Here is a 22,006-nt window from a genome sequence, read left to right on the forward strand (position 1 = left end):
TACAAACAAATGGGGGGGATTTACAGAATAAGTTTTAAACATGACTCAATGTTGATTTTAAGATTCATATTTCTACTTTCGGGACCTCAGAACAGCTGTTTGCTTTACCTGTGATTAGAGTAGATAAAGATTTACACTTTACTGACTCAAGGCTCAATAAGGAAGCTGTGTGTGTGTGTTTGTATGACTGGAGGAGTAACTGGGGGAGATACGAGCAGCTGGCAGAGCGACGGACCTTCCACTGAAACAAAAGCAGAGGGCCACTTCCTTATTTGCTTCTAGCAAAGGTTATAAAATGAGTAATCAGTCCTCTGCACTCTTCATTCTCCCCCTGTGCTGTTTCCTGCTTCCTTCTGTATTATCACATTAACACAATCCTTCACTTCACACACACCTTTCTTCATCATGGGGAACTTTGCTGCCAATGAGGGGCTCTCCGTCTTTGTTATTGTGAGTAAATTTGCTTTAATTAGGACGGTTATCAGTTTTATATGTGTTTGCTCTCATTGTAAATACCATCAGTGTGGTGATAACGCCTCTTACAGTGATTAGCAGTATATAGAAATGTATATGGAAATGTAACTTGAATGATTTTAATGCATAAAACGTTATAAAAATCAAATGTCTGGTCCGATTCATAAACTTTATTTTTCTTTATTTATTTTTTTGGACCATTTTTACTAAATCAAAGAGCTTATAAGGCCAGAATTAAGTTATTAGATCAGAACCCTGCAAAGTTTTATGTTAGCTTGGATACTTTTTTAATATTTAACGCCATTAATTTGTCATCTAATATATTTAGTAAGATTTTAAATGATTATACATGTTTGATCTGACAGTTCATCTTCATGCTGGGCTAAATATTAACACTGGTGGGAAACTGTGTTGTTAAGTGATGGACTTTATTTTTCTTGGTCTAAATATGGTCACATTTTTAAAAAAGCTCAATATATGTGATGTAAAATGATAAATTGTTGTTATTTTTGTACAAAGTGCATGATCTGTGTGACCTGACAGACATTTGTATGACTGCATGTGTTTATATATTTAACTTTGGGGCTTTTTTTTTGGTGCAGGAAAGTGTAAAAATAGACATGTTTAGAGTTCTCGAAGCAAAGATAGGATGGGAAAAAACGCTGAAAATCAAAAATATTTAACACGATATCCAATCCAAAAATGAGTTCCTTACTGTATAACCTTTCTTGATCCATGCATGAGTGAACAGAGGTAGTTTTGCATTAGTCAGACTGTGTTTTTGTGTTTTTTGATGTAAGTGTTTGGATGTGTGTTGCAGCTGGTCTGGCTGGGGATCAACGCGTACCTGTTTGTCCAATTCTACCTGAACTTCTTGGTGGAGAGATGGTTTTATACCCGGGTGCTTCTCGGGGTGAGTCTTTCCTGCAGCATCACTTCTGCTTCAAGTTTTTTATTTTATCACTTAAATTATGAATCATTTAGTAGATTAAGTCTTTTTTTCTGACTTCAAAATCATCTTCTGCTTGTTTTTGAAGAAGTCTATAAAGTGTGATTTACTTTTATTTTATTTTTTTTAGCTTCAACACAGAGAGTTATATAGACTCTAATAATTCAGTTGTGGGACAAATGAAATTAGTTATTTGTGAAAACAGGACCTGGCCCTTTTTCACTTCCTCAAAATGCAGCGGCTGCCGTCTGAGAAATTCCCAACACCAATTTTATACTATCTAAACTGTAATTTACCAAATTTACATTAATTTATAACAAGTATAGTTTCAGTTCATGTGTTTCCATGACATCACAACACAATAGATAGACAGAAAACGGCACCAGATGAAGCAATTCTCTCCAACAGTGACAGAAAAAGGATAAAAAGGATGTGTGTTAGTTATCTACTGTTTACAGACTTCATGTCAAAATCAAACCACGGGGCTCAAACGCCTACATCACCACACCGAGATGAGTCAAAGCCCATCAAAATACTCACATGGTGCTTTCTAACTTTTAACCCCTGACAGTCCAGGGTTCAGTGATTTGCAGAACCTCATATGGGGCGTGTGTCTATCATAGGATCGATATATTCCCCCCATTTAGCGTCTTGGCTGGTTTCCTCTCCTGTGTATTAAGTCTTTAGAGCAGGGGTGTCAAACATGCGGCCCGTGAGCCAGAACCGGCCCGCCAAAGGGTCCGCCCCGGCCCACTTCCTGTCTTCTTTTCCTTCCTTCTTTTCATTCTTTGTTACTTAATTCCTTCCTTCCATCTTTCCATTGTCTTCTTCTCCTACCTTCCTTCCTTCCAACTGTCCTGTCTTCCATCCATCTTTTCTTCCTTCTTCTCTTTCCTTCCTTTCTTCCTTCCATCTTTCCTTTCTGTCTTCTTTTCCTTCCTTCCTTCCTTCCACCTGTCCTGTCTTCCTTCCATCGTTCCTTCTCCTCCTCCTTTTCCTCCCTTCCTTCCTTCCAGTTGTCCTTTCTTCCTTCCTTCTTACTTTCCTTCCTTCCTCACTCCTTGACTCCTTCCTTCCTTCCTTCCATCTTTTTAATTGACCGGCCCACATCAGTTCAAATTGGACAGTATGTGGCCCTTGAATGAAAATGAGTTTGACACCTCTGCTTTAGAGGTTGCCTGTTACGGCCCTCTAGAAGTTTTAACGAGCTGGGTTGTAACATTGCCACTCTACTTAACTGAGTGAAGGAAGAACCACCGATCTCCATTCCCTAATAAGGAGCTTTCAAATCCTGCACGATGACTGTGTGGAGCCACCTTCTCTAGGGTTCAGGAATCCCCCCAATATCCGGACCCATGATCAGTTTAATATTCTCATGTCAACCATCTCTGAGCCTTGGAGCAGCACTATAACAAAATGGTCACATCTCTTAACCCGACCCTATGCAGTTCTGCAGAGGTTCAGTGCACCCTATGTAGAAATACTCCATCCCTCATCACTAAATGATTGAGGTCTGTCTGAGGCCATTTGTCAGCTCTTCCGGCAAAGAAGAGGAATATACTGAGACTGCAGGGTACAGGGCCTTGACTTGAGTTATTTTAGGGTTTGGAACAGCCTGCTTAAGTTAATGGAGCTGTATCTCACTGCTCATTCAACATAAGGACACACCCATCATCGTCGTAATACATTTCTTGGCCCATGTTTTCCAGCCAAAGTGCTTCTTGCTATATTGCCATTCATTATCTGTTTAAACAGCAGCCTCAACTTAAGGGTGCCCACTGGAGGAGTTATAATAAACAAATACATGAATAAAGGGTTAGGGTTAGTAATAAATATCTGCTTATTGTTTATATACTGATTATTAACACTAGAAAATGCTGCAAATCAGTCACATCACAAATTTTGAAGCACGTATGCAGCGACTACTGAAACACTGCAGTTTGTACAGAGCAACCGAAGTTACTTCATGTATAGCAGTCATCATGTTTGATATGATTCATACAATTGTGCAATGTTTTATATTTGTATTAGTATGTTTAATGTGTGGTTCCTAATGACCCAAAGAGGAGTAGCAGTTGTGCTGAAATTGACCAAAAACTTCTGTTATTTCCTTTTGCTTTCAAGTAAATGTTTCTTCATTAACTTGCGATGTGTGTGTTTAAAGTCTTTACTTGTGTTGTTAAGTTGCAGCACATTGAGCTTTCTTGTGTAAAGGCTCATGGCCACCACTGTAGATCCATTCAGCTCAGCATAATACATCTTAATGAGTTGTACTGAGAAAAACACAAACCAAACAAAATCAATTACAATCATATGACACATTATTCACACGCATTTCTGTGTCTGGATTCACATATTATTTACACCATCTACAGTTTCTTATTGGAGAAGGAAGTCAGTCTGATGCTAGGATTTAAGTCTGCTCTGTGGTCACAGCTGGCTTCATCATACTCTGAGTCGACTGCCCAGCTGGGTTTCAGTCAGCAGAAGTGAAACAGAGTGGCTCTTACTTTCTTTTGCCTTTGTGCACTTTCTTTAGTTGCAGTTGTTCTTTAAACATACAGCTATAGGGACAATATGTCACCGCCAGCATATGGAAAGATAAGCAGTATCCAAGGTTGGTGTTCTTTACAGAGCTTTTAGGATTAAGGTGAAGAAATGGGTCAATAGGTTAAGGGTAGAAAATTCGGTTGAGGTAAGGGTTGAGGCTAAGATTTAGGGATTACAGGTTGAGTGTAAGGTTAAAGACAATATTAGATTTACATGGTAAATGTCTGGGTTACATTGAGCCTGTATGAAGCTTATCAGTAAGACTACAGCTGGGCTGCAATTCCCTGTTATTTTCTAGATTAATCCTATTGTAAGCCCATTTTATGAATTGTGAAATTATTATAAGTATCAATTTAAAAATAAGGAAGCTACAATCTGATTACATTGTGAAGTAACTCAACACTCTCTTACTTCCAGCAAGCTCTTTCCTGGGCCAGAGCTCCTGCTGCCTGCCTCAACTTCAACTGTATGCTCATCCTGTTGCCAGTTTGCAGAAACCTGCTCTCCCTCCTCCGTGGCACCATTCAGGTATAAAAACTCAACTTTAAAGTCTGTGGAAATTAAGAATAAATATGTGTTCTGAGTTTGACATACCACAGAAAAGTGTGTTGTTAACCACCCTGCTAAATTTGAATGATTAAAAAAATTGTCAAATATATGAAATTAGGCTTCAAAGTTGTGTAAAAATCAGCCTCTTTCTCTGCTACCAAACACTGAAGCCCCGCCCCCTACCAAGTGTCACCTGTCAATCAAAGTCACCACCTCTACCCGAAACATGGACGCTAGGTTTGAGAGCTTTCTGCTGCTAACTCAGCTGCTAGCTCGGTGGCTAACTCGGCAGCTAACTCAGCTAACAGGCTAACGGATATATTTATACCTCTACAGCAGCAGGGGCGGGTTTATGCTAATCTACTAAATCCCGAACCCAGAAATCTTGAAACAGTTTGTGAAGCCTAGCGCCACAATTCAAATCTAAATGGTTGAAATGCTTTTTACACCTTTTTTAGAAATACATTAACCCTAACCCACTTTACACAGTCTTTAATCCAAATGATTGCTGTCAGTTTTTTAATTAGAGGACTGAATTTATCGTCCAATAAGACTTTCCTAATTTCTCATCATCTGTCTTTCTTGTTTGTGTTTAGTTATGTAGCCGCACAGCCGCTCGTCAGCTGGACCGAAACATCACTTTTCACAAACTGGTGGCTTATATGATTGCCTTTCATACAGGTATTATACAGTTCTATGGTGGTTATATTTTATTAGTGATGATGAGCAGTATTAGGCATCATCAAAGCTTCTCATGTGACTCATTGTCCTAATATGCTTCTCCTTTCCTCCTTTCTCACCTTCTTGTAGCCGTGCACATCGTTGCACACTTGTTTAACTTTGAGTATTTCATGGATGCCCAGCTGAATCGTGACCCCGTAAACCTGCCCTTCTTCTTGTCTGACATTGGTAACGGAGATGGCCGTCCCTTCCTAAACCCCATCCGGACCAATGAGACTGTGAGTTGTGGTTACTGGAAAAACATGCAGCTTGTTCAGCTTTTCAGTTTCTATATGTCTGTGGATGCTTCTCTTATTGCTGAAATCTGTTAATTTCCCTATGCTAAATTTCTAAATCTTGGGTCAATAAAAAAAAAAGTTGCATTACTTCATCCCACAAACTTCCTCTATGATGATATTTGTCTTTCCAGATATTTTGTCACATGAGAAACTTCCTCTTTGTAGATTTAGTTTCTGTTTTTCTTAAAAAGCTACAGTATGAGAAACAATTGAAATGTGGACTTTTTTGCACACTCTGCATCATTGATACTCTGTTTATACTATATTGATACACTGGTACTGATATTGATGCTACTGCTGTTTTACTGCATTAGTTCCCTTCTGCAGCCTTTCTGTACAGGTGCTATTGCACAACTAACATTTCTTGCTCTTACTATATCTCCTTCCTGCTTTCACATGTTGACTAATAGGGCCCTTATTTTTTAATAAAGAGTGCTGCTGCTGCTTTCAGATGAACATTAAAATTAAACATCAGCTTATCTTACTCCCATAACTTTCAAATTTAAATAAAATATACTGCTTACACACTTCAACTGACATCTCCTTACGGTTTATAATTTATAGCCTCTCATTTCTTTCAGGACTTTATCTGATAACTCAGCTAAATTTATCACCTACACTTGCATGATTTCATCACCCTGTAGAGTCTGAACTTCACACTAAACATCACTCAACCCAAACACTTCAGGTCTCAGATATTCACCTAGTTTTACTGTGTAACTGTCTTCAGTGATTACACTTTACCAGAGTTGAAATAATGGGTTAACCCGACTTAATTATAACGCAGAACCCTACCATCGTCATGTTCACCACCATCGCCGGGCTGACGGGCGTGGCCATCACACTGGCCCTCATCCTCATCATCACTTCATCCATGGAGGTCATCCGCAGGTCGTACTTCGAGGTGTTCTGGTACACGCACCACCTGTTTGTCATCTTCTTCATCGGGCTGGTGTTCCATGGCTACGGGTAGGATGCCAACACCTGAAAGAAATGATGACTTTTTAATTGTGATTTAACTTTCAACGTCCAACATCCTACCAGTGCATTCACTTTGGACAAAAATAAACAATAATTTGAGCATTGGAGACAATTAAGTTTTACCAATAGTTATAATAATACTGCTCATTATTAAATATTCATGTGTTTTGTGGCTTCAGGCGGATTGTGCGAGGACAGACACCAAAAAGCTTGGAGACAAACAATCCGAAAGTCTGTGCCGAACAATTTATGGAGTGGGGGAAAAACTCCACTTGTGCTGTGCCAACATTTGCTGGAAACCCGCCGGGGGTAATCTATGCAATTCTTCATCTATCGTCACTGTTAACAGCTAATGGGAAATATTTAAAATGATTGATTTTCCAAGTTATGTTATTTAGAAAGGACTGTAAATGTTATACTATCAAGAAACTATTAGTAATAATGTTGTAAATTCTTAAAACATATTTCTTTTCTGCAGACATGGAAGTGGGTTGTGGCCCCCATGTTCCTGTATGTGTGTGAGAGGATTGTCCGCCTCTATCGCTCCTTCCAGAAAGTCGTCATCACCAAGGTTTGTGTTTTTAATCACTAAAACTAAAAATAGATATAAACAGTCATGACTTGTTCTAAAGGTAAGGATGACAGGCTTGTTGAAGTGTCTTTGAGCAAGACTTTCAGGACCTACATATGTTGTTTTCCAACTAAATTCTTGAAATGTAACTAAATAAAAACTCCTAACCTGCAGCTATCTGTAAAAGTATTATTATTTATACCTATGACAAAAACAAGGATATGCTCTCTTTGGAGGCTTGTTTGACTTTTAGCAAGTTATCTCAAAAACTACAAGGCAGATTTCAAGAAACTTTGGTAGAAAGAAAAAGCTGCTTTTCCCCAATGCAAATAGCACAACCATGTGGCATGAGAAGCAACTTTTTGATATATGAACATATAAACCCAGAATTATCTATTATATGGTGTTTTTTTCTTTCAAAATGACAATACAGCACACAAATTATGAATGCAAATACTTATAACTCACTAGTTGAGTCAGATTCATCCTTGTAAGAATGAATACTTCTGTAAAAGTTTATCAAACATAATAAATGCAGATACAATATATATATTAAGATAACAAATTTAGAGGATTACACAGCTTTGAGCTAATTATTCTAATAAATCAGCTTGTTGAGCAACAAATGAACATGATTTTTATTGATAATTAATCATTTAAGTCATTTATTGAACAAATATGTCAAATTGTCACTGGTTCCAGCTTCTTAAATGTGAGGTTTTGCTGGGTTTTCTCAGTTCTTTATCATTATACACTGAATACTTTTGGGTTTTGGACTGTTGGTTGGACAAAATGAGACGTTTATAGACATCACTTTAGACTTTGGGAAGTTTTGATGGGCATTTCTGATGAATAGACTAAACAGTATACACTAAACAACTCATCGATATGGCAGTAATGACACGTAGAAGCACTAGATGTTATTTATACTTCATACTGATCTGAACCCAAACTCTCATAACACCGTACCTCCCACAGGTGGTGATGCACCCCTCCAAAACGCTGGAGCTGCAGATGAAGAGGAAAGGTTTCCACATGGAGGTGGGTCAGTATGTCTTCATCAAGTGTCCGTCCATCTCCAGGCTGGAGTGGCACCCGTTCACCCTGACCTCCGCCCCCGAGGAGGACTTCTTCAGCGCCCACATCCGTATTGTTGGCGACTGGACTCAGGCTCTGTATGTGGCCTGTGGAGGAGACAAAACCGAGACTCAGGCGGCATGGCAACTACCCAGGTATGACAACAGAAAGAGTAAAATTGTGCCTGAAATTGCTGGTTGATTATACTTGATTGCACCCTCTCGCTTTCTTGATGGACTATTTTGAACAGCTGGCAGTGGGGGTCGCATTTACAGCTCTCAGTGGTTCATTGTGTGTGGCTGTAATTCCTTCCCTCTCTGGATTGAGCAGAGAAGAAAAGAGACTGGAGAAATCTTGCAATATTAACAATAATATCCTCTCAATATCAAATCCGTTTTTGGCAGTGGTCCCACTGAGCAATTTACAGTTTTTGTGGCACAATAAGAACAAAGAACGGTGCCTTTATTCAGAGCTGCTGCATGTAATGAAATGATGTTGAGGACAATTTGCTGCTTTCTTGGTTACACTCTGACTGTTCATGTTATAAAAAAGGGACCAAACAAGTCAGGTCTGCAAACGTGCTACAAAAATACGAAAAGAGAATTTGTGTATGGTGGGTTGGATTTACTAAACAGCAACAAAAATAAACAAATGACAATGAATAACTGTTTGTGCTTTGACCTCTCTCTCTCTCTCTCTCTCTCTCTCTCTCTCTCTCTCTCTCTCTCTCTCTCAGTGTGGCCATAGACGGCCCATTTGGTACGGCCAGCGAGGACGTGTTTCGTTACGAGGTGGTCATGCTGGTGGGAGCAGGAATCGGTGTGACTCCTTTTGCCTCCATCCTCAAGTCTGTGTGGTACAAACGCATCCAGAACAACCAGGACGTCTTCACCAAGAAGGTGAGAGAGACCAAAAGGACATGAAGCATCGTAGAGATAAAATATGTTAACACTTTTATACAGTAGGACCTTTAGGCTAATAGACAGACAGACAGACAGACAGACAGACAGACAGATAGATAGATAGATAGATAGATAGATAGATAGATAGATAGATAGATAGATAGATACTTTATTGTCCCTGAAGAGAAATTTGTCTTGGACTCTAAGTGCTGAGATAATAATGAAGTGATTCTCGTGTGTTTTCTCTCCATCCTTCCCAGATCTACTTCTACTGGCTGTGCCCAGAGACGGAGGCCTTTGAGTGGTTTGCAGATCTGCTGCAGGTCCTGGAGAACCAGATGGCGGAGAAGGGCGTGACCGACTTCCTCAGCTACAACATCTACCTCACCCGCTGGAAGGAGACCGAGGTACTGGGGACCTTAGACTGATACAACTGAGAAACTAAGAGTAATAAAGCTATGAAGTGCCCTTTACATTGGGGGTTAGTTTTGTGGTTTCACTTAAATGTAGAAGTTCTGTGTCTGTTGAGGAACTCTTGTGACCTTTCAGGCTTTAGAAACTATCATCAAGTCTTACTCAAGCTAAAAGTTGACTGAAATATGAAATGTCTCTGTCCTTTGTCAGGCCGCTCACTTCCGTGTTCACCACGAAGCAGAGAACGATCCAATCACAGGGCTCAAACAGAAGACTCTTTATGGGAAACCCAACTGGGACAATGAGTTTACCAATATTGCTACAAAGCACCCAGGGTGAGGTTCTTTATCACGCTGCTATACACAATGCAAACACACTTGATCTACATTATTCAGTCTGTGATGTCAAACACACCCAGTTACTTTATAAATCACTGACTGGAATATCTAAAGGAAATCATTTAATCAGCTAATGATACTAAAAGGAAATATCTGAACTGTAGTTTTGTTTTACTACTACTGTACAACTACTGATGCTGTATAAGTGGCTACTAGTGCTGCTACAGTGCAACTACTACTACTAATACTGTAGCTAATAATCCTATAATGACCACTTCTACTACCATTACAACAACTTCTACTACAGTACCACTATGACTTTTTCTACTATTATTTTACAACTATTTCTACTATTACTATCCCCACTTGTTCTGTCGCTACAACTTACTTTATTACTACTACTACATCTACTAAACCACTTGTCTTACTATGGAGACTACAACCACTACTCTACTTCCAATACTTCTACCATTTCTTTTACTACTACTACTACTGCTAGTACTACTACTAATAATACTACTTCTACTACTACTACTACTACTACTGCCACTACTTTTACTACAATTCCTAGTACTACTGCTACCTACTACTAATACTACCACTATTACTACTACTGCTACTACTTACCACTACTACTACTGCTTCTTCTATCATGTCTTTTACTACTATTACTTCTCCCACTTCATTTAATCCTACTACTTCTTCTTCTACTACTCCTATCACCTCTTTCACTACTACTACTCCCATTTCTTCTTCTACTAATACTACTACCACTTCTTTTACTACCATTACCATTTATTTTACTACTACTACAACTTTTTCTACCTCTACTACCATTTCTTTTCATACTTCTACTACTGCTACTACTACATCTACTAATGCTACTTCTACTACTACTACTACTTCTACTAATACTACTACTACCACTACTAATGCTACTTCTACTACTACTACTACTACTACTTCTACTAATACTACTACTACCACTACTAATGCTACTTCTACTACTACTAATGCTACTTCTACTACTTCTACTAATACTACTACTACCACTACTAATACTACTAGGCTACTTCCACTAATACGACTACTACCACCACTTCTTTTACTACTGCTACTTTTATTACTGCTACTACTTCGGCTACTACTGCTGCTCAATATTTTTACAAAGTTAAGGGATGCCTCGTGATTTTAATCTTTTTGAAACATCACACTTTTAAGGTCTTAATGTGCGAGGCATGTAGGCGACAATAAGACTTCAAAGTGTAATATTTGGGTTCAGTCATTCTAGGACACTTATATACTGTAGATCTAATAACCTTAAATAATACCATGAAAAAAATGATTATAATAAACTGACTTTTGTTTCCTCAGAACCAAAGTTGGAGTCTTCCTGTGCGGTCCGCCTCAGCTCGGCAAGTCTCTGGAGAAACAGTGTCATTCTCACACTGAGGCCGACGTCAAGTTCATCTTCAACAAAGAAAACTTCTAAAAAAAACCAAAAAACTTCTTAAACAGCGAGGAAATTTCCCAAGTAGCAGCAGGGGTCACGTGTTACACCACAATATTTTTTGTCTTTGTTTTATGGTTGTTGTTTTTTTTTTTAATGTTGTAGAGTTTAGTTATGAAGCTGCAGTGTCTCCATGTTAAAACTTAATAACCTCATCACCTCCTCCTCCTCTTTTGGCGCTTTTCCACAACACAGTTCCAGCACGACTCGACTCGGTTCCAGGAACGACCTTTTACCATTACAAAAAGGTACCTACTCAACGTGGGCGGGGTCGTCATAGCAACGGCTCCGCGAAACTGCCGTGACTTCGTTTTATACGCGACACAAACACATTAAACAATGGAGGACATGGAGGCCGTGGTGTACTTGCAGCTGTATGAGGCTTTCTGTCACACACAAAGCAACTAAATTGAGCTGTATGACTGTTTCGCTGTTACCGGTATTTAAAAATGGCGGGTTTGATTCTTGTGTGGGACGGCTCATGACTCATCCAGTGACGCCTCTCTGACCAATCAGCGGCCGGCAGTCTGTTGACGTCACATTTAGTAACGGCTCGGCTCGCTTGGAACCTCAGCAGAGCAGGTACCAGGTACTATCACCATGGAAACGCAAAAAACCCGAGGCGAGCTGAGTCGTGCTAGAACTGTGTAGTGGAAAAGCGCGCCATTTTTGCTTCTTGCCAGGTTTTGCAAAGAGACGGTTCTTGCTCAAAAAAAGAGAGCTTGTTCTCGTTTTGTGTTTCATCAAGAAAAAGGTTAAGCTTTGCTGGTTTCAAAACTGTCCTTCCTGTTTCTGTCATTTACTTTGCACTCGGACAAAGTCACTATGTCTGGATAAGTTCTTAAATGTGGTGAAGAAAGTCATTATTTTATAAAAAAGAAAGAACAAAAATCGCTTTTGAGCAAGTGGATCTGCTTGAGCTTCATTAAACAAACATGCTTTCTAATACAGCTGTGCTTATTTATGCATGTTTTATATTATTATTCATAATTTTCTGGCATTTCATTTTAAAAAACCCAATTAGTCGCATCTCTTCTGCAGCTGGATCAATTCTCAGTTCATCTGAAATAATCATTGTCTGTTATTTAATTATGACTCATTAGCACAAGCTCCACTGGTTAGAGGCTTCTCGGGGCTTTCATCCATATTTCATGTCATGGTTCATTTGTTCATCACATGACCAAAGCGTGGAATCAGTCGGGTCATGTGATGTGGCTGAAAGCTCAGGAATATGTCCAATTCGTGGGTTTTCATCGTAAATATTAAACTTTTAAAGCTCAAATTTTCTGTCATTAATGCCTCAATATAAATTTCATGTTACATTAAAAGCAAGAATACAAATAAACTAAATGTGTCAGTGTAAGAAATGTCATTAAAGCTCTAAAGGATGCAGGAAATTACAGCAATAAAAGATTATTTGTTATTCTTATTTTGTGGAGAGTCTTTCCTGTGTTTCCATGACATCTTTAATTTAAAAGCTTTAAAATAAATCCATAAACATTTCTTCTCCACCATGAAATCTTTCAGTAAGTGTGACCAAGTGAACTTCCTTTTTTTTTTTTTTTGACGATTTGAGATGAACTTTTTGAGGCCTTTAAGCAACATTTCGTAATCATTACAGTGTAACCAAAAAAGGAACTTACTGTGTTCAAAGTTACCGACATTTTGTGATCCACCAAGAAATTAGAGATGAATTCAAACAAAGTGATTCAACAAAACTACAAAAATAGAAATAAAAAAGTGGAAATTCACACCTGCAGGGATGAAAATGAAATAAAAGAATAATCCAGCTGCTGCGGTGTTTCGCTAAAAATAATCAATGACTTCCTGTTTGATCATAAATCATAAGTTTATTACCTTGCAGGAAACCCTTCTGGGTACAAAAATCCTCTTTCTCTCTTTGACATGATGCACAAAATAAAATAAAACCACAGAAGAAGAAATGAATTGAGTGTGTGTGTTTGCAGCTGTTGCATGCAGTCAGGCGTTGGTGATAAATACAGTTAACTGTGAAGCTATAAAGCACTGCAGTGACAAGATAGATAGATAACAGAGAGATGTTTAAAGGCTGAAAACCAGGAAAAATTAAAAAAAATCAAACAGCTGTTGTCTCTGCAGCTTTTCCTTCGAGGTCAAAGGTCGAGCTACAATGAGGCAGCATGGACTCTGTGGCACTTGGTTGCCCCCTGCTGGTCGCATGAGTACACTGCAAGCTTCTGGTGGTAGTGATGGTCATCTATTAATATACAGTATATATATATATGTATGTATAGGTGTGTGTGTGTGTGTGTGTGTGTGTGTGTGTGTGTATGTGTGTTCTATGCGACAGCCACAGCGAACACACTGACCACGCAGTACATGGTGCGGTTTTCCCATCTAACAGTGCAACTTCCTGCAGGGACAAAAAAACAAAAAGTGTTAGAAGAAGAAAATTAGAGCTGAAAGCCTTCAACTGTCAAAAAAACACTACACAAACTTGATGCACATAATATAAATCCTCAGGAAAGGAACATTTCTATATACATTCATCTCCGCTTTAACCCTTTTTACATGGAGCCACGCAATAAAATTGGCCAAAGTATGAAAGTATGATGACAGAAGACCTACAATTATCTATTATTATTACTATATATCCTTTATTTTTCTGTACTCCAAGAGTGTTTATGTAGTTCAAACAAATCCAACAGAGTGATACATCTTCTCTCGAGAGGATCACATCAGTTTTAGGAGTCACATTCACATAAATTATAATAATAATAATAATAAAAATGTGCTCTAGCTGTTATTTCAATGTGACAGATTCACTTTAAATGAATATTGTATCTTCTACGTGTGAAAAATGTTGTATGCAGATATCCGAAATTAAAAGATGTCAGATCAGAGTCAGTAAGACTTGATCAGGACTTCTTTAACGACAATAAACCAGCTGATTAGCCTGAGCTGAATGTGGACTCTGAGCCGTGGAGGGTCTGAGCTGAGGAGGGTCTGAGCTGAATGTGGACTCTGAGCCGTGGAGGGTCTGAGCTGAGGAGGGTTTGAGCTGTGGAGGGTTTGAGCCGTGGAGGGTCTGAGCTGAGGAGGGTCTGAGCTGTGGAGGGTCTGAGCTGTGGAGGGCCTGAGCTGTGGAGGGTCTGAGCTGTGGAGGGTCTGAGCTGTGGAGGGTCTGAGCTGTGGAGGGTCTGAGCTGTGGAGGGTCTGAGCCGTGGAGGGTTGGTCTTACCATCCATAGCAGTGTCCCAGTAGCAGGAGTTAGCTGTGTGGAGGCCTGCGCCGGTCTTCTGCATCACGGCACACGTCACTGTACGGAGAAACAGCCACAACCAACACTTCAATAATCACAATAATTATAATATTAATAATCAATGTTATTTATGCAGCACTTTCAAAATAAGAGCATGTAGCTATATAGACTATATACATGATACATAAAGCCCTGGTATCAGTGAGAGAGTCGGATCGGTGCATCCTTAACCTTCCTGTCGTCCTCCCGGGTCAAATTGACCCCGTCTGTTTTGAGTGTTTGTTCCTTCCTTCCTTCCTTCCTTCCTTCCTTCCTTCCTTCATTCCTTCCTTCTTTCCTCCTACCTTCATTCATTCCTTCTTTCCTCCTACCTTCATTCATTCCTTCTTTCCGTCCTCCCTTCTTCCTCCCTCCCTCCCTTCCTTCCTTTCCTCCTTCGCTTCCTTCTTCCTCCCTCCCTCTCTCCCTCCCTCCCTCCTTTCCTTCCTTCCTCCCTCCCTCCTTTCCTTCCTTCTTCCTCCCTCCCTCCCTCCCTCCCTCCCTCCCTCCCTCCCTCCTTTCCTTCTTTCCTTCCTCCCTCTCTCCCTCCCTCCCTCCTTCCTTCCTTCCTTCCTTCCCTCCCTCCTTTCCTTGACTAGAGGACAACAGGAGGGTTAATTAGCTGTATCCACACTTATAAATGAGTTCTGTGTTTGTCTCCTGACGTCTGGAAGCAGAACACGGAGCCTTATATGTCCGTTTTAGAGGATTCAGTTTGTTCCTCTCGTTGCTCACCGATGTACTTGTAGGCTTTCCCCTGTTTGACCAGCAGAGTGAGGCAGCGCTCCACGATGCTGGCGGTCCATTTGTTCACCTGACCCTGGCTGTAGTCGTCTACTCCCACCACTCCTTCAATACACTGAGGGAGAGAGAGGGAGGGAGAGAAAGAGAGGGAGAGAGAGAGAGAGAGAGAAAGAGAGAGAGAGAGGGAGGTAGAGAGGGAGAGGGAGGTAGAGAGGGAGAGGGAGAGAGAGGTAGAGAGAGAGAGAGAGGGAGGGAGGGAGAGAGAAAGAGAGGGAGAGTGAGAGAGAGAGAGGGGGATAGAGAGAGGGAGAGAGAGAGAGAGAGAAAGAGGGAGAGAGACAGAGAGAGAGAAAAAGAGGGCGAGAGAAAGAGAGAGCGAGAGACAGAGACAGAGACAGGGGGGAGATAGAGAGAGAGGGAGAGAGAGGGAGAAAGAGGGAGAGAGAGGCAGAGAGAGGGAGAGAGAGACACAGAGACAGAGGGGGAGATAGAGAGAGAGAGGGATAGAGAGAAGGAGAGGGAGGGAGAGAGAGAGAGGGGGGGGAGTGGCAGAGAGAGAGAGTGAGAGAGAGAGAGAGAGAGAGAGAGAGAGAGGGATAGAGAGAGGCAGAGAGAGAGAGAGGGATAGAGAGAAGGAGAGAGAGAGGAAAAGAGAGAGACAGAGAGGCAGAGAGAGAGAGAGAGAGAGAAGGAGAGAGAGAGAAAGAGAGTGAGACAGACAGAGGGAGAAAGAGAGGGAGAGAGAGAGAGGGAGAGAGAAAGAGAGGGAGAGAGAGAGAGGGAGAGAGAAAGAGAGGGAGAGAGAGAGAAGGAGAGACACACACACACACACACAGAGTCAGATAATAGCAGAGTGTTTCCAGTCATGAGGGAATCACCGGTTGCTGTTTAACTGGAGGCGACTCAGCTGAAGAAGAGAAATCACTGTTCAGCTTCCTGTTAAACTTCAGAGTTAAACTTCAGAGTTAAACTTCAGAGGAGCAGCTCAAACGTTACAGACTCACGTTAACTCTTCTAGTCGTGGACGTGAGGTTTGTTTCTTTATCGTATGCTGACAGTGTTTTAATGCATGCATTTCAGAAGTCAACTTGATTCATCTGCCATCATTCACCTTATAGCTTCTTATTAAATCACCATCTATAAACCTGACTCCTCACAGCAGCACAGGAACTCCACCCAACAACTAAACATCTCATATAATCAATTAATCAACTAATTCATCATCTTTTTTAATAATCAATGTTATTTATGCGCTTTCAAAATAAGAGCATGTAGCTATATAGACTATATACATGATACATAAAGCCCTGGTATCAGTGAGAGAGTCGGATCAGTGCATCCTTAACCTTCCTGTCGTCCTCCCGGGTCAAATTGACCCCGTCTGTTTTGACTGTTTGTTCCTTCCTTCCTTCCTTCCTTCTTCCTACCTTCATTCCTTCCTTCTTTCCTCCTACCTTCATTCATCCCTTCTTTCCTCCTACCTTCATTCCTTCCTTCTTTGCTCCCTCCCTCCCTTCCTTCCTTCCTTCCTTCCTTCCTCCCTTCCTTTTTCCTCCCTCCCTCCCTTCCTTCCTTTCCTCCTTCCTTCCCTTCCTCCCTCCCTCCCTCTCTCCCTCCTTTCCTTCCTTCCTTCCTTCCTTCCTTCCTCCCTCTCCCTCCCTCCCTCCCTCCCTCCCTCCCTTCCTTCTCTCACTCAACAACTAAACATCTCATATAATCAATTAATCAACTAATTAATCTTTTTAATGAGATAATATGACTAATTTAAACATTTTAACATCTCTAATAGAGCTGAGGTCATTAATCAGATCAGTATTCACTAGTTGCAGCTTCTTGAATGTGGAGGATTTTAAGCTTTTTCTTTGTTCCAAGTCATTTTAACCTGGTTATCTTTGAGGTTTGGACTGTGAATAATATTAACTTGGGTCTTTTTCACTGGTTTCAGACTTAATGACACACAAGCTGCAGTCCTACACTCTTAATGTTCAATTCAATTCATTTTTTTGTCTATAAATGGCAGAAAACAGTAAAAAAATATGATCAAAATGAGTTCATTTCTAGTTGATAATGAAGCCTTTAAATGTCTTGTTTGGTCCAATATCCTAAAATAATCTGATTATTATAAATTATGTCATAAAAAAGCTTTGAAATCATCAGCTGCAACCAGGAAATGACGATTATATGATTATTATAATGACCATTTGACGACTCTATTAATGGACTAAACATTGCAGTTCTAATTCACACTATGATAAAAAAATATGTGTAAATGATTGGGTTAATCTAAAGTCTTTAATAGTTTGTTTTATATATATATATTTATAATAAATATGTTTGGTTTACTTTGTGATAAATTAAACTATGATATCTGTGTGTGAAAGTAATCTATTTTAAATCTAGTGTAAAAAAGCACATTCATGTCTATAACTTCCTGTTAGCTTCCTACATTATTAAGCTCTTATTATAAAAGGAGAATATAGTATTTTTTACAATCTTACAATCTATTTAAAAAGGAAAATAAAAGTACATTTGATATATAAAGGTTAAACTTTTACCTCTTTGACAATATTATCAACTTCTTCAGAGTTGAATGAGCTCTGAAAAAAAGACAAAACAGACAAATACTCAGTGAAGGTTTTTAAATATCGAACAATAATAATAATATATATATATATAATAAAAATATCGAGTTTCATCATTAAACTACAATATAAATAAATATTTACTCTGAAAGATGAAAAATATACAACATTTAGCACAAGTCCCCGAAAATAGTTAAATATATTAATGTGTGTGTTTATTAGTGTGTGTGTGTGTGTATTAGTGTGTATATCAGAGTAGTGTGTGTATTAATGTGTGTGTGTGTGTGTGTATTAGTGTGTATATCAGTGCTGTGTATGTGTGTGTACATCAGAGTAGTGTGTGTATATCAGTGTGTAGTGTGTATTAGTGTGTATATCAGTGTAGTGTGTATTAGTGTGTATATCAGTGTTGTGTGTGTGTGTGTTAATGTCTGTATATTAGTGTAGTGTTTGTGCATTAATATGTGTGTGTGTATATCAGTGTAGTGTGTGTATTAGTGTGTTTAACCGTGTAGTGTGTGTATCCGTGTACTGTGTGTATTAATGTGTGTGTGTGTTTATTAGTGTGTATATCAGTGTAGTGTGTGTGTGTATTAATGTGTGTGTATTAATGTGTGTGTATTTACGTGTGTATAATTAAATCATCCTGTTTTATCGTTAAACTAAAAGATAAATAAATAGTGAAATATTAAAACATGACTTATAACAACACAATGAATATGTTAGTAGTTAATAAAACAACCTAAACTACTGATTTAACCCTTAATAAAGAATAATAGTAATAATATATAACACATAATAATAATAATAATAATGATGGTTGTAGCATCGGGAGTGGCCGCTAATGTTCCTCACTATCTGCATTAAATGAGACTAAATGTTTAATTTAAAGGATCAAACCTCGCTGCTGCTGTTATATTCCTCCATTCCTGTCTTCCTGTCTTCTACCGAGGATCCACTGCGATTACAACTCTCTGATTTACAGAAGAAAATAAAGAGAGAAACGGAGAAGCTGCTCGAAGGAAGAAAAGACCGGAAGTAAAGTCACGTCTGTTCTTCCTGCCAGCTGTTAAAGTCAGACAACGACAGCCGGAGAGAGAGGCCTGAAACCCGGGGAGGGTTAGCGTTAGTGACCGGTGACACCTGGTGGCGGGAAATATATTACACCGTTTAATTTAATATGGGTTCAAACGGTTCAAACCGTAATAGCATAACGGTTAATAGGGTTAGTGTTAGCGACCGGTGACACCTGGTGGCGGGAAATATATTACACCGTTTAATTTAATATGGGTTCAAACGGTTCAAACCGTTAATAGCATAACGGTTAATAGGGTTAGTGTTAGCGACCGGTGACACCTGGTGGCGGGAAATATATTACACCTTAAACTTCATATGGGTTTAATACGTTAATAGGAAATATATTACAGTTTTTAACTTTATAAGGATTTAATACATTAATACGGTTAGTGTTAGCGACCAATGACACCTGGTGGCGGGAAATATATTACAACTGTTAACTTTATAAGGGTTTGGTCAAAGTCCTTCTAAGGCTCTTATTATAATGTCTCTGGTTTGGTGCGGTAATAGGAAATACAGTACAAGTTTAACTTTATATGGGTTTAAAACATTAATAGGGTTAGTGTTAGCGACCGGTGACACCTGGTGGCGGGAAATACATTACACCGTTTAATTTAATATGTGTTTAATCCATTAATATAAACTATATACAAGAGTTTAATGAGGTACTTGTACTTTACTGCAGTAGAGTTTGAGGTACTTGTACTTTACTGTAGTACAGTTTGAGGTACTTGTACTTTACTGTAGTATAGTTTGAGGTACTTGTACTTTACTGTAGTACAGTTAGAGGTACTTGTACTTTACTGCAGTACAGTTTGAGGTACTTGTATTTTACTGTAGTACAGTTAGAGGTACTTGTACTTTATTCTAGTACACTGTTGAGGTACTTGTACTTTACTGTAGTACAGTTTGAGGTACTTGTACTTTACTGTAATACAGTTTGAGGTACTTGTATTTTACTGTAGTACAGTTTGAGGTACTTGTACTTTAATGCAGTACAGTTTGAGGTACTTGTACTTTACTGTAGTACAGTTTGAGGTACTTGTATTTTACTGTAGTACAGTTTGAGTTGAGTTTTGTAGTTTTAATGCTTGATTAAATACTTTTCCAGACCTGCCGTTACCCTGAAATTAAAGAAGAGTTGAGTAGTTTGAGTAACACAGCTTTGAATTTGGTGATGTGTAACCCCTGAAATGAAATAAAAATGAAGAAACACGCTCAGCTTCGTATCAAAATGCTTTACTGGTATCACAAAAAAAGTCCAAATCATAAAAAAACCATAAACATGAGTTAAATGAGATTATCATGTCAGAATATAAAACACATCTCATTCAAATGCATACAGATCACATTAAAAGTGCAAATGTGCTCAAGGACCATGTCACAATAAATAATCATAATTACATCCTCACAGTTTAACACACACACACACACACACACACACACACACACACACACACACACCTTGAGGCTCAGCTGATGAGTAGAAAACATGTGCCACACAAAATACAACAAATCAAAAATTAAGATTTAAAGTGAGAGAGACTCCTCCCAGCAACAGAGTGATACTGGTCGTACTGGTGGAAGAGGAGGAGGCTCAGCTGTAGGTCACTTGGGAAGAGATAGTGGTTAAAGTAGCATGCTGGTGGCTCCAAATAGCGTCACTTAAACACAAATCTATTATATTCCTAATTTGTGTGTCCCCCTTTTTTTAAAGGAATATTCCACGTACAATCTTTAAAGTGTAAAAACACATTTCACAGCAGTTACAGTGGATTCAAATGGACATGATGCATAAAATCTAGGGCTGTCAAACGATATTTTTTAATCGCGATTAATCGCAAAATTTCCATAGTTAATCGCGATTAATCCTGTTTTGAATTGCATGTTTAAAATCCTGTTATTTTACATTTGAAGGCAGTTTTAAGCCCATAATGTAAAGCATTTCTTACCAGAGTGTCTTAACTGGGAATCAATCACGGCTCTGCTGCGACTCCCACACTCCAAAATGGTCCTTTGGTGGAGCTGAGGCTGGCTTGGCTGCACCTGGGTGTTTAGCGTGGAGGTGCTAACTCAAACTCCACGTACTCCGGTGGTAGTTAAACTCCGTTTGACACAGGTTGCATTTTACTTTTGACTTGTCAACTGAAGCGTCTGGAAGTGTTTTAAAGTTAAACAAGCCGTTCAAAAGTCCAGTAGCTCTCTTACTTTCGCATGTTTGACACCCATGCTGTAAAATCTCTCCTCCTTTGCTTTCAGTTGAGTAAAACACTATAATAATAATAACAGGTTGACATCATCACTGATAGATGTTAGATAGAGCTAAAATACACTAAAATACTCTAGTGTATGGTGAGCTGTCTGCTAGAGTTTACTGTAACTCAGAGGTGTCAAACTCATCTTCATTCAAGGGCCACATACTGCCCAATTCGATCTGATGTGGGCCGGATCATTAAAAAGAAGGAGGGAAGGAAGGAAAAGAGGGACGAACGAACGAAAAGGAGACAGGAAAGAAAGATGGAAGGAAGGAGGGAGGAAGTATGGAAAGATGAAAGGAAGAATAAAAGGAACGAAAAGAAGACAGGAAGGAAAGAAAGGGAGGAAGGAAATATGGGAGGAAGGACAGAAGGAAGGAAGGATGGATGGATGAAAAGAAGGAAGGACAGAAGAGAGGAGGGAAGGAAGGAAGGAAGGAAGGAAGGAAGGAAGGACAGAAGGAAGGAAGAAAGGAAGGATGAAAAGAAGGAAGGACAGAAGAGAGGAGGGAAGGAAGGAAGGAAGGATAGAAGGAAAGAAGGAAGGAAGGAAGGAAGGATAAAAGGAACGAAAAGAAGACAGGAAGGAAAGAAAGGCAGGAAGGAAATATGGAAAGAAGGACAGAAGGAAGGAAGGAGGGATGAAAAGAAGGAAGGGCAGAAGAGAGGAGGGAAGGAAGGAAGGACAGAAGGAAGGAAGGAAGGAAGGATGAAAAGAAGGAAGGACAGAAGAG

At 39.4% G+C, this 22,006-nt stretch overlaps 2 protein-coding genes across 2 annotated transcripts; one reads left to right on the forward strand and one right to left on the reverse strand.

The window, feature by feature from the left end:
* The first annotated feature begins 344 nt into the window (after window positions 1-344).
* On the forward strand, window positions 345-11,389 carry LOC128354522 (cytochrome b-245 heavy chain). Its single transcript, XM_053314744.1, has 13 exons — window positions 345-450; window positions 1,295-1,387; window positions 4,391-4,501; window positions 5,119-5,203; window positions 5,333-5,481; window positions 6,329-6,510; window positions 6,702-6,831; window positions 7,001-7,093; window positions 8,072-8,325; window positions 8,907-9,069; window positions 9,333-9,479; window positions 9,697-9,821; window positions 11,199-11,389. Exons 1-13 carry the CDS (start codon window positions 406-408, stop codon window positions 11,314-11,316), a joined length of 1,695 nt encoding a protein of 564 aa, XP_053170719.1. The 5' UTR covers window positions 345-405; the 3' UTR covers window positions 11,317-11,389.
* Window positions 11,390-13,173: 1,784 nt separating this feature from the next.
* LOC128354532 (dynein light chain Tctex-type 3-like) lies at window positions 13,174-18,973 on the reverse strand. Its single transcript, XM_053314754.1, has 5 exons — window positions 18,841-18,973; window positions 17,914-17,955; window positions 15,350-15,473; window positions 14,555-14,632; window positions 13,174-13,726 (listed from the first exon to the last, which is right to left on the reverse strand). The coding sequence occupies exons 1-5, from the start codon at window positions 18,865-18,867 to the stop codon at window positions 13,653-13,655; spliced, it is 345 nt and encodes a 114-aa protein (XP_053170729.1). The 5' UTR covers window positions 18,868-18,973; the 3' UTR covers window positions 13,174-13,652.
* Window positions 18,974-22,006: the final 3,033 nt, after the last annotated feature.

Source organism: Scomber japonicus, chromosome 24, assembly GCF_027409825.1.
Source record: "Scomber japonicus isolate fScoJap1 chromosome 24, fScoJap1.pri, whole genome shotgun sequence".
Taxonomy (NCBI): domain Eukaryota; kingdom Metazoa; phylum Chordata; class Actinopteri; order Scombriformes; family Scombridae; genus Scomber; species Scomber japonicus.

Bases quoted from the DNA above. Each gene is read 5' to 3' on its own strand.
- LOC128354522 (XM_053314744.1), top strand. From the start codon at position 406: ATGGGGAACTTTGCTGCCAATGAGGGGCTCTCCGTCTTTGTTATT. The intron at 4,502-5,118 runs GTATAAAAACTC...GTTTGTGTTTAG, and splicing joins TCCTCCGTGGCACCATTCAG to TTATGTAGCCGCACAGCCGC. The intron at 5,204-5,332 runs GTATTATACAGT...ACCTTCTTGTAG, and splicing joins TATGATTGCCTTTCATACAG to CCGTGCACATCGTTGCACAC.
- LOC128354532 (XM_053314754.1), bottom strand. From the start codon at position 18,867: ATGGAGGAATATAACAGCAGCAGCGAG. The intron at 17,956-18,840 runs GTTTGATCCTTT...TCTTTTTTTCAG, and splicing joins AATATAACAGCAGCAGCGAG to AGCTCATTCAACTCTGAAGA. The intron at 14,633-15,349 runs GTGAGCAACGAG...TTCTCCGTACAG, and splicing joins GAAAGCCTACAAGTACATCG to TGACGTGTGCCGTGATGCAG.